Source organism: Mastigoproctus giganteus, chromosome 3, assembly GCF_048544385.1.
Source record: "Mastigoproctus giganteus isolate SK-2022 chromosome 3, ASM4854438v1, whole genome shotgun sequence".
Classification (NCBI taxonomy): Eukaryota; Metazoa; Arthropoda; class Arachnida; order Uropygi; family Thelyphonidae; genus Mastigoproctus; species Mastigoproctus giganteus.
In genome coordinates, this window is record NC_143577.1 from 85,179,117 (window position 1) to 85,193,368 (window position 14,252).

A 14,252-nucleotide genomic window follows, 5' to 3' on the forward strand; every position below is an offset into this window, starting at 1 on the left:
TTAGAACGTGATTGTTGAACAATATACAAAATCACACCACATAATAATTGATTAATGCTCTTCACATTTTTGGTTTCAACTTCCAAAATACTAACGAGTTTGTTTGATGTTCTGTTTTATTGGAACTGTTTCTTTCGCATCCGCGTTGTTTGCTCAATGTTTGTAGTTGCTTTACTGCATCGAGAAAACAAATTTGTTTCGATCGTTACTAACAAACAGTGGCAAGGGTTTAAATGCGCACCAGTTAATTTTATGTCCCATTTTTTATGTTTATAAATTGTTGCTTATAATTATTCTAGAAGGAGTTTTAACCGTGCCTATCAGACATTATGTTCGTTATCTGATCTTTGAATAAATCATTTGTGGTACCTCTCACATATCTACCTCTTTTCTCATTATTTATGTTATCCTAATTATCTGGAGGAAGATAAGATTAACGACGTTGGGAAACAGAAGGTCCTAAGAAAATCATAGTTCCTCCTCGAAGATTAAAGATTAGTTCTTGTGGAGATAATTAAAGGACGAAGTTTATTATAACGGATTGATATTAATTGCGATTTTTACAGCTAAATTAGCAAGAAATGAAGGAGTATCTGCGCAAGGTGTAACGTAACGAGTTAATTGAATTCTACACTCTTCAAATTTATATCAGTTTACGCAGCATACGTATATTTTGCCATCATGTTCAGCCTTTCATTGATTATCCTGAATAATAGATAATTTTCTTCGTTGCTCACTTGTGTTGATCATTATTACTATTATTTTTAAAACCAGGATTTGATATGAAACTTTTGTACATCGAATCGAAAAATATTTGTTTCCCATGACGCGACTTGTCATCTCCAAAGTAAATCCGAGAATTTCTTCATGAATTCTGTCTTTCAGCTTTTCAATACTGTTTGTGTGATGAGAGTGCACCTTATCTTTTAAGCCCATAGGATAAGTCACGTGGTGATAGGTCTGTGGATCTCGGAGGCCAAGAAATGTCCCCATTCCTGGAGATGATGTGGCTATGAAAAAAAACAGTCATAGTGTGTCTACTGACATCTTCGAGGTACGAGACGTTGAAACCACCTAAACATTCACTTGAGGAAACCTCTTAGCTAGTTCATCGGTCCAAAAAGTTGAGATCATGTTAGCACAGCTGCCTGATGACACAGTTATTACCTATTCATTATGACCTTCGAGAAAATACTTGCCGATAACTCCGTGAGACAAAACAACCATTGTACAGTAACCACACTGTTACCAGGCCACTATGCAATAGTTGCTGGTGGAATCGGCGAGGCTTCTGACCAATAACGTAAGTTTTATTTATTCACGAAATCGTTTAGATGAAAGTGAGCTTCATCAGACATCCATGAATTGTGAATAAAGTCTTCATCGCGATCCATTTGAGTTGACATTTCTTGGCAAAAACGTTTACGGTAAAGGAGATCGCTAGGTTTTAATTCTTGCAGTACCTACACCTCGTAAGAATGGCAATTTAACTCCTGATGCAATATTCGTGTGCACCGCTCAACTGTTCTGTGGTTTCTAAGTACAATTACGTCGACAAGAGTATGCCGGATGAAGCAATTCTCACCATACTGGCAAGCCCGTTTCCCATATTTCAATAATACAAGTTACTTAACCCCATGATTATAAGCAATAATTGCAGTCTGTTGAAATTTAAGTATTTTTAACTACAAAATAAATTTCAGATTAATTAGATAATTGAAAATCTTCCCCAAAATAGGCTAGAATTTAAAACTATTTCCAAAGAGAATTCGAATTGTTTTAAAATGAAGTTTTCAATGAAGTGTTAATTGTTGATCATATATCTGTTTGCATAGGACTATTTAATCGAATTCTAGCGATTTCTGTAGACGTCTCTTCATCCATAGATGAAGTTTGAAACGGCAATGTGGGGAATGCTAGTGATCCTTGGTTTCTGCACCCGTTTTAAGCATTGCATTAAAGCCATAGCATTCTTATACGATAACAAAGCTTATTTGTCGAAATTACCGCTTAGAAACAAGTTTAAAAATATAAGCTTTCTTATCACCTTTGAAACGTGAAGTCAACGGCATAATTTTTACTGGACATTATAGCTTGCTCTTGTTACCAGAGGAGCAACCACTGTTACGAGTTACGCTACAAACTATTAAAAAGTATTAATTAGTTCATTCAGAGTGCACACATTTCACTGTAATAATTTGAATCTTTGTGGTCCCCTAAATGTTCTTCCATATGACTAATTGAGTTATACAACGCAACTTGTTTGGGATCAAGTGAACGATTGCCTCTTCGGTTCATATATGGATTTCTTATTTTGGTGTCTATTGTAATGTGGACTACATTACTAGAAGTATAATTTATCATAATGTATGCCTGAATTGTTAGCATTAATAAAGTATAGTAATTTATTAGTTGCTATACGATAATATTAAATCAAGAAAGAATACAACATCGAAGAATGCTATTCTGTCTGAGAGTATTGCTGGAAATGAAGAGTTTGAAAAATACAGCATTAGATTGATAAATTTAGTTTAAGCAAGTAGACGCTTGTTCTTTCAATATTGTACTATCGCGACTGTTTGCTAAATGTCCAAGATTAAATTTAACTCTGGAGAAACAGCAAGTTAATGTTGAATCTTGTGAAAATAAACAAGAGCTTGATATTAGATCCATACCTTTAAGTACATATGAGCCAAAGCACTTCTTGGAACAGCATAGTGAGGATAAAAATTTGAATTCCTTCCGCACGTGCAAGGCGGATAGTGAAACGAACCCCTCCTGCTTGCAGCTCCTAGATAGTAAGGGATTTTCTTCGGGGAAGATGAAGGCGATCCACTAGAACTTGGGCTTCGGCTGTTAGGAGGGACAGAGTCTTTTTGAGAAGGCAAAACTTTGTTCCAACAAGAGCACGCACCTGAGCTCCCATGAACTCCAGGGAGGCTATCATTGGCTGACTGCGACCACCCGTTGCTAGTCTCACTGCAGGTGCACTGCTCCTGTAAAGAGTTGGTTTCTACGTGAGCTATAGAACTGATGCGTTTTTCACCTCCTGGAACTGGCTTGTTGGCACTTTTCGTCGGAACAATCCCCAAAGGAGTGTGGCCAGCACCGCCATTCATCTGATGCACAGTACGTGGACGATCGTAAAGCGACTCTAAGTAGTTACGGGGTATAGAGTACTCGGACCCACTACTACTACCGCCGCTGCTGTGGCTACTCTGAGAGCAGAGGGATGTTCTGTCTGATGGCAGCTTGATTACTTGCCGCACCGACCCTTTACGAGAATGGACTGCCACTTCGTTTGACGGAGAAACCACCATTAGATCCATAGTCCACTGGGGGCTGAAACTGCCGCTTTCCGTAGTACGCACTTCAGGTGAAAGTGACCTTTGCCTTCCTGCGATATGTAAGCTGTCCCGGGGATAGAAGTGACGGCCACACTTTCCACAGTGGCTGAAAGTCCTAGAGGGGAAAAAGAAAAGATTGTCAGTGGGGAGAAAACCGGATGACATTATAAATAGAAATTAATGGCGATGTTTGAAGTTGAAAGGCAAAGTGATCTTGGATGACTAAAATAAATTTTCATCAATATGACGCAGCGTAATGCTAACATGCGGTATTGAGTAGACTCTGATCCTTGCATTTGTTGTTTATAGCAAAAAAAAATAAATAAATAAAAAAAATGAAAAATCCTTTTAACTCCTTCGCTGATTAAAAACTAAAAATCTCTAAATCTTCCAGGAATGGAAGATTTAGAGATTTAGATTCTTAATTTTGGCTATTTTTAAAATTAAAACAGCTGAGAAAAGGGGATGAATTTAACGATTCGTGTTAATTGGGAATCGTTCCAACTTTTAATCGAATAACTTAATACGTATGCATCACTTGATAAAATATAACCGCAACAAAAAAGGGGTAGAAACGAAATGGCAATAGGATATTATAAGAGATACAATATTCTGATCCAAAATAAATAATATGAATTATTGGAGTACATAATCCCCAAAGAGTTGAGCTTCCTTACCTCATTTAAGGATGGAGACAAAGCCTTATATTTCCCTTGTTTGACTTTAATACCTATTACTAAACAACGAGAACAGTTTTATCACATGTATGTAGTGAATTGATAGATGGCTGATAAAATCATTTTCTACCAGCTTTATTGCAAATCTTGTGACTTGCAAATAAGTCACACAAGCTCGAGAAATTAAAAAAAAAAAAAGAGAGTTTTAAATAAAGCCAGAATATAAATATCATGTAAAGTAAATTATCTTAATGTAATTTATATAATTTATTTGGATTTCAGGATAGCTTTTGCAGAATTGGAGCAATGTGGCATTAAGGGATGATGGTTAAGTGGAAGAAGTCAAAGAGTTGTTATAAATGGAAACTGCTCTTCCTGGACTAATGTTATTATTGGATTCCCCAAGTTTCAGTGCTGGGATCATTGTGGTTTTCAGTATTTTATTAATGGACATAGTAGTTAATTACAGTAATCAGGGAATTCTACCACAACAAGATCCATAAAAATTTGCCAGTTAGGCTGAGAAGTGGAAATTGAAGTTTAACAATGCAAGGTACTGCAAATGGGTAGAAGTAATCCCAGAATAACGTATCAACTGTGCGGTACAGTACTCAGGATAGCGGAAAATAAAAAGGACCTGGAAGTAATTGTTGTTGTTATTTGGTTTTTAGGAGCATTAGCAACTAAGGCCATATTGCTCCGGGGATGTGCGGTGGTCATTCCCTGACCTTTCCGCATCCTCCGTATTTGGTGGTGACGGGCTCGAACCCCGGTCTAATCAAGAAGCATGATGTGCTACGCACTGTTGCTCCTTCCCACCTGGCTACGGAGGCGCCCATGGAAGTAATTGTGCAGTCTGATATAAAGAAGGTCTTTCAGCAGTGCGGACAGGCTGCCAGGACAGCTGAAGGGGGGGAGGTTTTCAATAAATATACAGGAAGTTTGGTACCGGGGATAAGGAGGTAATTATCCCATTGTATAAGGCAATGGTCAAGCCACATCTTGAGTACTGCATACAGGTCTGGAGGCCACATTTTAGGAAGGTTGTGGAAGGAGTACGGAGAAGGGCAACGAGATTGGTGAGGGGAAAAAAGGAATGCCCTTATCAACAAAGGCTTCAGTTGTGCAAATTGCAGCGTCTGGAAACTAGGCACCTGCGATGTGATGCCATTGAGGTGTTTAAGGCTTTGAATGGCTTGAGCAAACTGATTGCTGATGGTATTCTTCCTCTTGCTCAGACTATGCACATGAGCGGGGATCAATTCAAGTTATAAAATCAAATGAATAAAATCGTACAGGACGATTATAGAGGAATTTATATCTTGATTTTACCAAAATGTTCAAACGAAATGCACCACTTCAAGTCCGAAAGATATTTTTAAACAGGATTGTTTTTTATTTTTCTTTGTGCACTTGAATTGAATCAACCCGATCTTGGTAATATTAATTTGTTATAAGGAAACAATGAAACTCTGACTATTAGGAAAGTGGATATGTTGCCAATCTGATCCATTTCCCCTCAACCCTCACCAAGAGCAAATTAATTCATCGAATAAAAAAAAAGCGAGTTATGTATAAACCATTTCAAGGAACTCCAAACTGACATCAAAACAGATGGCTTATATCCATCAGAAATCATTTGTGGCTGAAGAAGTGTGAAGGTTGTTTCCAGGCTTTTCCAAACTACAAGGAATTGGTTTAATTAATAATAAGGTTTTATACGGTTCTTTGTAGTTCTTCAGTATATTTTAGTCTACTTTTTTCGCTTCCTTTTTTTTTAATTTTAGCAATAATAAAAATCATTAAAATCGAGTTAAAATTTTAATGCGTTTGTCAACATTAACAGGAGTAAATTACTTGAAATTTTTGAATGAATGCTTTTCACGACTGTCCTCACACACTGCATAGATAATAACAAGAATGAAGCATGTCGCAAACGCAGATAATGAGAGACCTGAATATCGCAAACAAGACAATGCGTAACTCAGTACTTACCACACTGGTTGAGTGTCACACAGACAATTCAAACTTTGTGCATGGCCATTCACCCCTCCTCGTCCTATCCCCGATGGGTGTGTGGGTCCATTAAAGTCACTGATTGTCACAGAAACAGTGTCCATACTTTCTACATCACTTGACGTTGTCATAGAACCCTGTCCCCAACGTCCCGATGCGCACGAGGGCCACCGATAGTGTACCCTACATGTTGATTTGGAGGCGTAACTCTCATCAGTCGTGAGAATGTCAGATGGACGAAGGATTTCCGAGCAAGCGTCGCACGTACTGCCTTCGGATCCTGAACTAAGTAGGGGCCTACTGGAATCGGTACTACACTTGTCTGAGTCACGATGGTGGCCCGATTTCTGCATGGACAGGCGAGTCGAGGACTCCAACACTGCACGCGCATTTAGAGAAACAGAGAGAAGAATTAATGATAAATATAAACAACCTATTGAAACAAATAAAAAAAACAAATTAGTTTTATATAAATTGCATTTATTTATCAATTATATTTGAGTAATATTTAATTACTTACAAATGGAGTGTTTTATTTCATTGATCATATAATAAAGCTTCTTAAATACAAAGAAATCATTTAGCAAAAAAAATTGTTCTTCCGTTACACCATTCATAAACTGAACGATGGCCAAATTGCGCATGTCCAGAGGCTGTTTTTTGTTATGATGACTAGGAGGGGCAGAAAATGTTTCGCCATGAAAAACGTAAAGGAAAAATAATTGCTGCAGGCCGAGGAAATTCCTTCCAAGTTCCTTGGAACTAATAAGATCCAAGAAACCAGGTATCCATTCCTGTATAAGAACAAAGAAACTCTGCTTCATAGTTAGTGTCGTCTTGTACCTTCTTTAAATTAGAAATTTAAGTAGCGCTTGAAGTAAAATAATTCTACAGAATATTTGCCTTTAAAGATGCATTTGTTTTTTGTTGCAGCATGTTTCTCAATCTCGAGTTTTTAAACTTTATTTGAGGAAGTTACCCCTTCCTGTCTTCTTAATACTCTTTAATCCCAAATGCTTTACATTTTCATTTACCTAAATTGATTAAAGTGTACTCTAACTAGCATTAATACACACGACTTTCCATTTTCCCCCTAGATTTATTCCCTTCGGGAATGATTTACCGTTTGTAGGTGTAAGGAGCTTTCGCTGATGTCCATGGTTTGTCTTCCTTAGTCTGACAGATCAGGATTTCCGTGTGTTATAAGTGTTTCCTCGAGCTAAAACCTTTCCCGGGTCCCATCTGATTGTAGCAGTCGATACACTGGGAGAACATGTTCCACGTGTTCTTCATTTGTTTGTCTGTCACGCACCCTCAGATAGTCATATCACTTTGCTGACACAAGACTCTTTGCAGCCATTTATTTGACTACCGATTGGTTCTCGCTCCCGTACTTGTCGTCTAGCGTCACGCCGATCTCGCCACCTGGAAACACCAGATGATTTGAACGCATATTCTGATGAAAATACTACCACCAATACTTTAACAATTTTCTAAAACAAGACTCCATTTATGAACGAAGATGGACTGCGCACAGAAGAAACGCACAATTTTGACAATGGGCTGACTTAAGAGCCATTTGAAATAGAAAAAGGGCAGGCATTGCAGAAATACTTGGGGGTTAGTGAAAACATTTGACTGCGTACACTTTAAAGGAAGGTTGGGTTATCAGAATGGAAAAAAATTGTCATCTACATGATAAAGACTAAGCGAATTTAAATTTAGGATGTTTAGATAACAAAAAAAGTAAAGAATTATTATTTATATATTTTTTGCAATTTAATTGCAGTGCTGCTCTACAAAATTCACTCAAGGTTTGCAATCTTCGGCGAATTTTGTAGAGTAATTAGTGTTTCGAGTAGGCCATCTTGATTAGGTCAAAGGTTCCGTGGCTATTGCAAGAAAAATATTAAAAAAGATATTAAAAAAAAAATATTTGCCCAAGCATTATTATTACTTTTATTAATTTATCGTCTAGTTTTATAGATGGGGTTAGACAAAAAGAAACTGAACAGTGGATGAATAAATTCAGTTATAATTATACATAAAAATTATTAATAAATGAATTTTCTTCATCATGAAACTAAAAATAATAATAATAAATTTTCAAATTATCGCCTGTCTGCGACAAAGTTGAAGAAAGAAGTCTTAGTTGTCGAATAACTTCTCTCCAATATATCCCGGAATTCGGGGGGGCCAGAGAAGATGGTAGAAATCTGTGTCACGTTCTCCAAGCCATTTCTGCACGATTTTAACACGATGCGCTGTCATATTGTCGTCTATGAAATGGCAATCAGAGTAAAAAGTGTAATACTGTATTGCAAGTTACAGCAGTGATGATACAAAATTCAGACAGTCCCTGGATGATATTCGACCTTTCAACGTACCGAGTCCGTGCCAACGAAACTTCCTCCAAGCCCCTGGGTTGTCTTCACAAGACAAACAGGGTCTATCGATTCGTGAGCTTCTCGCCTACCATCAGCGCAAAACAAAGTGTATCGTGATTCGTTTGACCACAACTTTCTTCCACTGTCCAATGACGACGATCTCTGCCTCGGCACCACTGCAAGAGGATTTTTCTGTTTTTCGCTCTGGAGACTAAACTTGGGTTTTATCATTTCGAGCCTGCAATAAGCAAAGTGGTTGTTTACAGTAGTGTAAACAACCTGGACTATTTGTATAGTGAGTGTTGCATTTTCTATGCATTACAATGAATATTACTTATTTTACCAGCGTATAAATCGCACATGTAATGCAAGTAAGGCCACATCTCGAATTCAGTGCAGTATAGCCTTATCTCAAATTTTTCAAAAGTAGAAATAATCTACAATAATTTTAGTAATCATGTTTTAAAATTTAGATTTCAATGAAATACGGCCACCAAACGTGGAACTGTAACTTAATTACATAATTTATTATCATGAACAAACACATTCAAATCATTGCTGTGTAAAATATGTAATTTTGGACAAGTGGCCCTACTGCATTACATGTGCGATATATAACTGAAGGATGGGAGGAACTTCAAGGCCCTTTTTCGTTTCGTCACTGTTAGTTAGTCTCAGGTGAGTATTGCATGGTCTACACCCTGCCTGAAAGTGGGCTTCATACCGCCGAATCAGAGAAACGGACTACCCATGATTTACATTCACCGTATATCGATGTATCAGGGCTTAGTTGCCTGAATGTAAATTCAAATTAAATCAGCACCCTTCCAAAATCCAGGGTCTAAATAGCATCAGTGTGGAAAAAAAAAAAAAAGAGTTTGAATCGGGTATGGACAAGATGTTTGAATTCACTTACTGCATTGCAAATGACGCGCAACCGCTAACGGGGTTAAAAATAGTATGGTAGATCGAAACTGATATCTAGATATAACTGATTGAAGTTGAAATAATGTTTAATTAAAACACAGCCGACAGCAAAAATTAACGAAGACAGAACCAAAATTTAGTAAAGAATCATCGAAAAGACAGCGCGTATAAGAATAGGTAAACTAAGGGTGGTAGTGACGAGTTACCGATTCGCATCTGTGGATAGCCGTATGAAGTGTGTAGGGTGAACAACTAGGCCAACTTCGCTGCTCTGTGATGATGCAGCAATCTGCAAAATGGCCAGAAATGAGTGCGGTGCTATGTTTCGGCAGTATGCAATTTATTGTTTGTTGGCGAGGAAGGGGGTCACGACTTTTCAAGTACTGTGCTGAGTGGACTAAGTCCCACACCCATAAGAAGTGCAAGTCCTTTCTCGTACCACTGGAGCTCAACCATTAATACCAGCAAAGATGCTACTACTTCACAAGAGTGGAGAGGCAAGGAAAACAAATCTCTCTACAAGATGGGAGCCCTAAAAAAGGAAGGAAGGTGAGTGCGTACAGGATACATGGTTGAGGAACGCCCACATCGGTGTACAGGATCACTTGAAGAATGTTACATTCCAAGCAGGATCAGTTCAATTCTGTAACCAGAGCAGTGAGAATCCATCATCAGAGGCTTGTTGCATAGTGTGAAGTTGTATAACTATTTCAATGATTGCCCAAGTCCATTTTAACGATTCGGTAAACTCAGTTTAGCCATATCCAAAGCTAATACCGCTTTTATCCTTCACATGTGAAAATTAAGAAAAAAATATATATATAGAAATAAAATTATAAAATGGAATAAATCCTCTGTTCGTCGTTCTTTCTCTAACGTTCCGCGGTACCCACTTTTGAAAATCACTATTTTGAACTGATTCTATCTCGATATATTACAACTGCTCAAAATATCTATCTATGCAGTTTCTTAAACAAAATACTAAAAGAAATCAATCAGAGTGCATTTCGTAACGCAAATCGGTAATTTATCGGAAAACAGAAGCAGCGTTCCCCAATTCCACAAACATGAAATATTGGATTTCCTCGGCCAATGTCGGGTACTTCAGCAAGTTATTCGCGAAAGCACGGCACATGCACACACTATACAGAATTTTTTAAGCTGCAGCGAACTTAATCTCTATATGCGGCGTAATGGAACGAAAACTCTCCAACAAAAATTAGATTATTACTCAGTGTCTAAAGAGTTACCAGTTCTGCCACATTGTGAATAGCGCCATAGTTAGGCGTCAATTCTTGTAATTATCCTAAATGAGAGTACATAAATCATTCACCTTCGATAACTGTCGTTGTAATGGCGCATTACTATGACACTAAAGCACGAAAAAAGACATCTGGATTCTTTCTAATTCATTTAGCAGAAAAAAAGGGAACAAAATTATCTCCCTCTTTCCCTTCAAAAGTATTTTCTATAACTCATCAACCTCCATCCACATCGCTTCTCGATATAGCGATACATAATATACATTGAAAGTTCGAAACTTTATCATAAAGCAGAGTAACGATGGAACGGACTAAAGATGCGATATGCCCGCCGAGGTCAACGGCACACACGCAAAAAAACAGAAAATTAATTAATCAAAGTTGCTGTCATTAATTATTGCCACTCAGACAACTTTTAATTTGGTTAACGCTTATTATAAATGATATCCGGATAGAATTATTGAAACTAAAACATGTTAAAACTCATGTCAGAATTGATAAGGCCATGAGCGTACACTCCCGTCTAAAACTTTCGGAAAATTACGATGGTGAGGGTCATAAATTCTGCTAAAGACACATATGAAGTCTTAAGATATGCCGGTGTAAGGCTGAAGTGTTAAGATAAATAAATCATAACAACTACCTTATCAAATAGCTGTCACGCGCACCTTTCGCTCCCCAAGCTGTTGCCCACAAATACTTTCATATTTTTTTTCCCCACTTACCTGAGTTCTTTCTTGACAAGGCTTTCCGTTTTCCAAGGAGTTTTCCTTTCGAAGCTAAGTCCATCGCTTGAGAAAGTTCTTCCGCTTGATTCGTTAAAAGTACATGAACACCCTCTCCTAAGATAGAAGAAAAAATATTAATAATTCACTCAAGATGTAGGAAAATGTTTGATTCATATAAAAACTAATCAAGTTTAGTAGGACTAACTTAAAACAAGCCATGCTGACTGATCTCATTAACAATTAATTCGGGATATTCCACCAATTTTAATGCATAGTTAACTCTATGTCAGCATCTAACTTAGGAGAGACCCAAATTCCATTTCTTGCGTAGGAATCGGTTTTTTTTTTTTTTTTTTAGGTACTCTAATAGTGATCAAGCCACAGAGGCTTACGTCCAGCTGTGCTTCTCTGCTCGTAAAGAACCCCAGTAGACGTCTGGCAAATGATATATGACTGGCAAAATAAACTACAATTACCTTGTCACTCTGCCATTACAAATACAATTAGTGCGCACACGCTGAGCCATACTAAAGGTCAACGCCCTCAAATATCAACAACCATTGTAACTCTGATCCTGGTACAACCCTGAAGGAATATTTATATTTTAAGCTGCATTCATAACCTTCTAACAGTAGATTGCGCAGAAGAGTTATTAAAACTCATGAACGTAGTCCATTTTAGAAACAGTCCTCGAGAATCGCTGACTGCTCCATTTGTCTGTAACATCTCCAAGTTTCAGATGATTCGGGCTACAAAAGTTTATGTTCCCAATTAAATCTTTTCATTAAAAAGTAAAGTCATCTTTTGTTAATTATGGAAAATTACTGAGCTTAAAAAGACTTTAATGAGCTAGCACGAATGAAGTGTCACTCGCTAATTGTGTCTGTGTATGGTAACAGCAAGGAGTTGAATTCGGTTTTTTTTTCTTTTGATTGTGATATGGCCAGGAGCATTTCGCTTCTTATACATCAACGCACAGAGACAGACCAGTCTCTTTAATTATAGATGCAAACCTCCCTCTCCGTTCCTTTGATGCAGTTGATTCTCATCATTTTCTGAGCAGGGTGTTCTCTTTTCCTATGAACTTATTTTTCAGGCTAGTTTGGGTTTAGCTTGAAGCAACATCGTATTCAGATTTTTCGTTTGATAGAAGGTTACAGAATATAAGGGGGGGGGGGGTATAAGCATATTTAAACTAGTGTTCTTCGCTCCCTCAAGGGATGGTAGAGATTTCAACGATTCTTTTAGGATTGTCTATGCTATTTTTTTCCGTTTATGTAAGAAATTTTCGATTAACTATGCTACATACTACCAACCGTAAGAAACTGGGCTTTTAAAGATAGGGGAAATCATCATTTGCTTGAGTGCTCTTACTGTTTCATTTATTGTGGCTTAAAGATACAGACAACAGTTTAATCCTCTGGAATTTACCATTAATATAATTTAATCATAAATATTCGGCGAAGAATCTCCTATGGTACCCAAAGTATTAGTACCATAGCAGATATTCTTCGTAGGAATAACCAAAGTATGGGATACCATACTTTGGGTACTCTAGGGGAAGAAGGATGATTGGGTTCCATCTTTGATGAAGGCTGGCACATTAAGTATAAGCGGACGTAATGATTCATTAGGCTAGAAAAGTTGAGGATTTAAATAATTTACTGAATTTTGACTTACTTGTACGTTAGATACGAGTATATTGGTGGAAGTTTTCGAGAAGTTCCAGAAATGTTCGCATAAACAACCACACCTGTTCTGTGTCTCTTTTTCTCAAGGTCACTGAGCAGCTCTGGCATGTACTTTCTGAAATCGATATCATAAGGCGTTGCACCTGTTGAAATTACATGAATATCTACACTGAAGTAACCTTTTTCACTGCTCATTTGAGATAAAAGGAGGAGCAGATCCGATTCAAAGAGAATATGATAAAATACTATTTTTACTCAAAACATTTGATGGGGGAGCGCATTATCGTATAGGAAGAAGTACTTTCTTGATACCCAACATCAAACACTAAAAAGGTTGTCCGAGTTGTTTGCAAAATGAGAATGTCATGTGTTTCTTATTGGCCGATTACAGATAATGACAGGGAAGGAGCTTGTTTGTTTGCTATTTTATCACTAAAATATTAAGGCTACGAGCTGTCAATATATTCTGTCCATAAATTACTCGTATTCCTCGGTTCAGTTTTCCCGCCTTCTTGAAAGGTCATAAGGACATAGATTGACTACTCATTCTTCAATGCGGGAAACTTTTATTAACACCTGAATTTTCTTAGCACGTTCAAAAACTGTCTAATATCTCATGAGGGAGCAAGAAGAAGAGCTCTTCCTCTTTCTTCACCTCTAAAGCTTTTCATTGAAACATAGCAAACATACGTACCTCTTCCACACCTGGATCCGCCTTCGAAGCAGAACTTCCCATCCACCACTCCGAAGCGACGGAGTTCTTTCAGGGGCCACGTGCCTAATAATCGTGGAGGAACTCCTGCCACTAAAGAAAACGAGTGATCTTGAAGATGAAGGCGAGCTGGACCACATGGTAGTTTACTCTTTGGAGGCACGTGAACGATCTGGACTAAGAATTGTTGCTCTGCAAAAAAATAAATTGGTAAAATCAGTCAGTTTCAAGCCTTGATTTTAAATCTTTAAAAGGAAAAATGATGTATTCGTGGAGGATGATAACTATTTAATGCAGGATTTTGATTGGTATAAATATTCATCATAGAAATCTGATTCCTTGATATTTTTTTCCTTTCATGATCAGCTAGGACTGTTCCAGGATGTAGTCAACCATTCAGCATCACTAGTCAATTCTAGATGTATCATCTATTGCCATTTGTTTCTTTTTTTCTACAGCCGAAAGCTAACTTTCATTCCTTATAACAAAGAACAAGGATATTCAT

At 37.5% G+C, this 14,252-nt stretch overlaps 1 protein-coding gene across 2 annotated transcripts in view; it reads right to left on the minus strand.

The window, feature by feature from the left end:
- LOC150088123 (uncharacterized) overlaps nucleotides 1-14,252 on the minus strand; it is a 146,150-nt gene that overhangs the window by 13,323 nt on the left and 118,575 nt on the right. For both annotated transcript variants that reach the window (XM_090369342.1, XM_090369343.1), the window contains 4 exons: nucleotides 13,730-13,939; nucleotides 11,342-11,458; nucleotides 6,020-6,419; nucleotides 2,676-3,462 (listed from right to left, as the gene is read on the minus strand). In XM_090369342.1, the coding sequence (XP_090225468.1) occupies nucleotides 2,676-3,462; nucleotides 6,020-6,419; nucleotides 11,342-11,458; nucleotides 13,730-13,939 (1,514 nt within the window). The remainder of the gene's footprint in view (nucleotides 1-2,675; nucleotides 3,463-6,019; nucleotides 6,420-11,341; nucleotides 11,459-13,729; nucleotides 13,940-14,252) is intronic.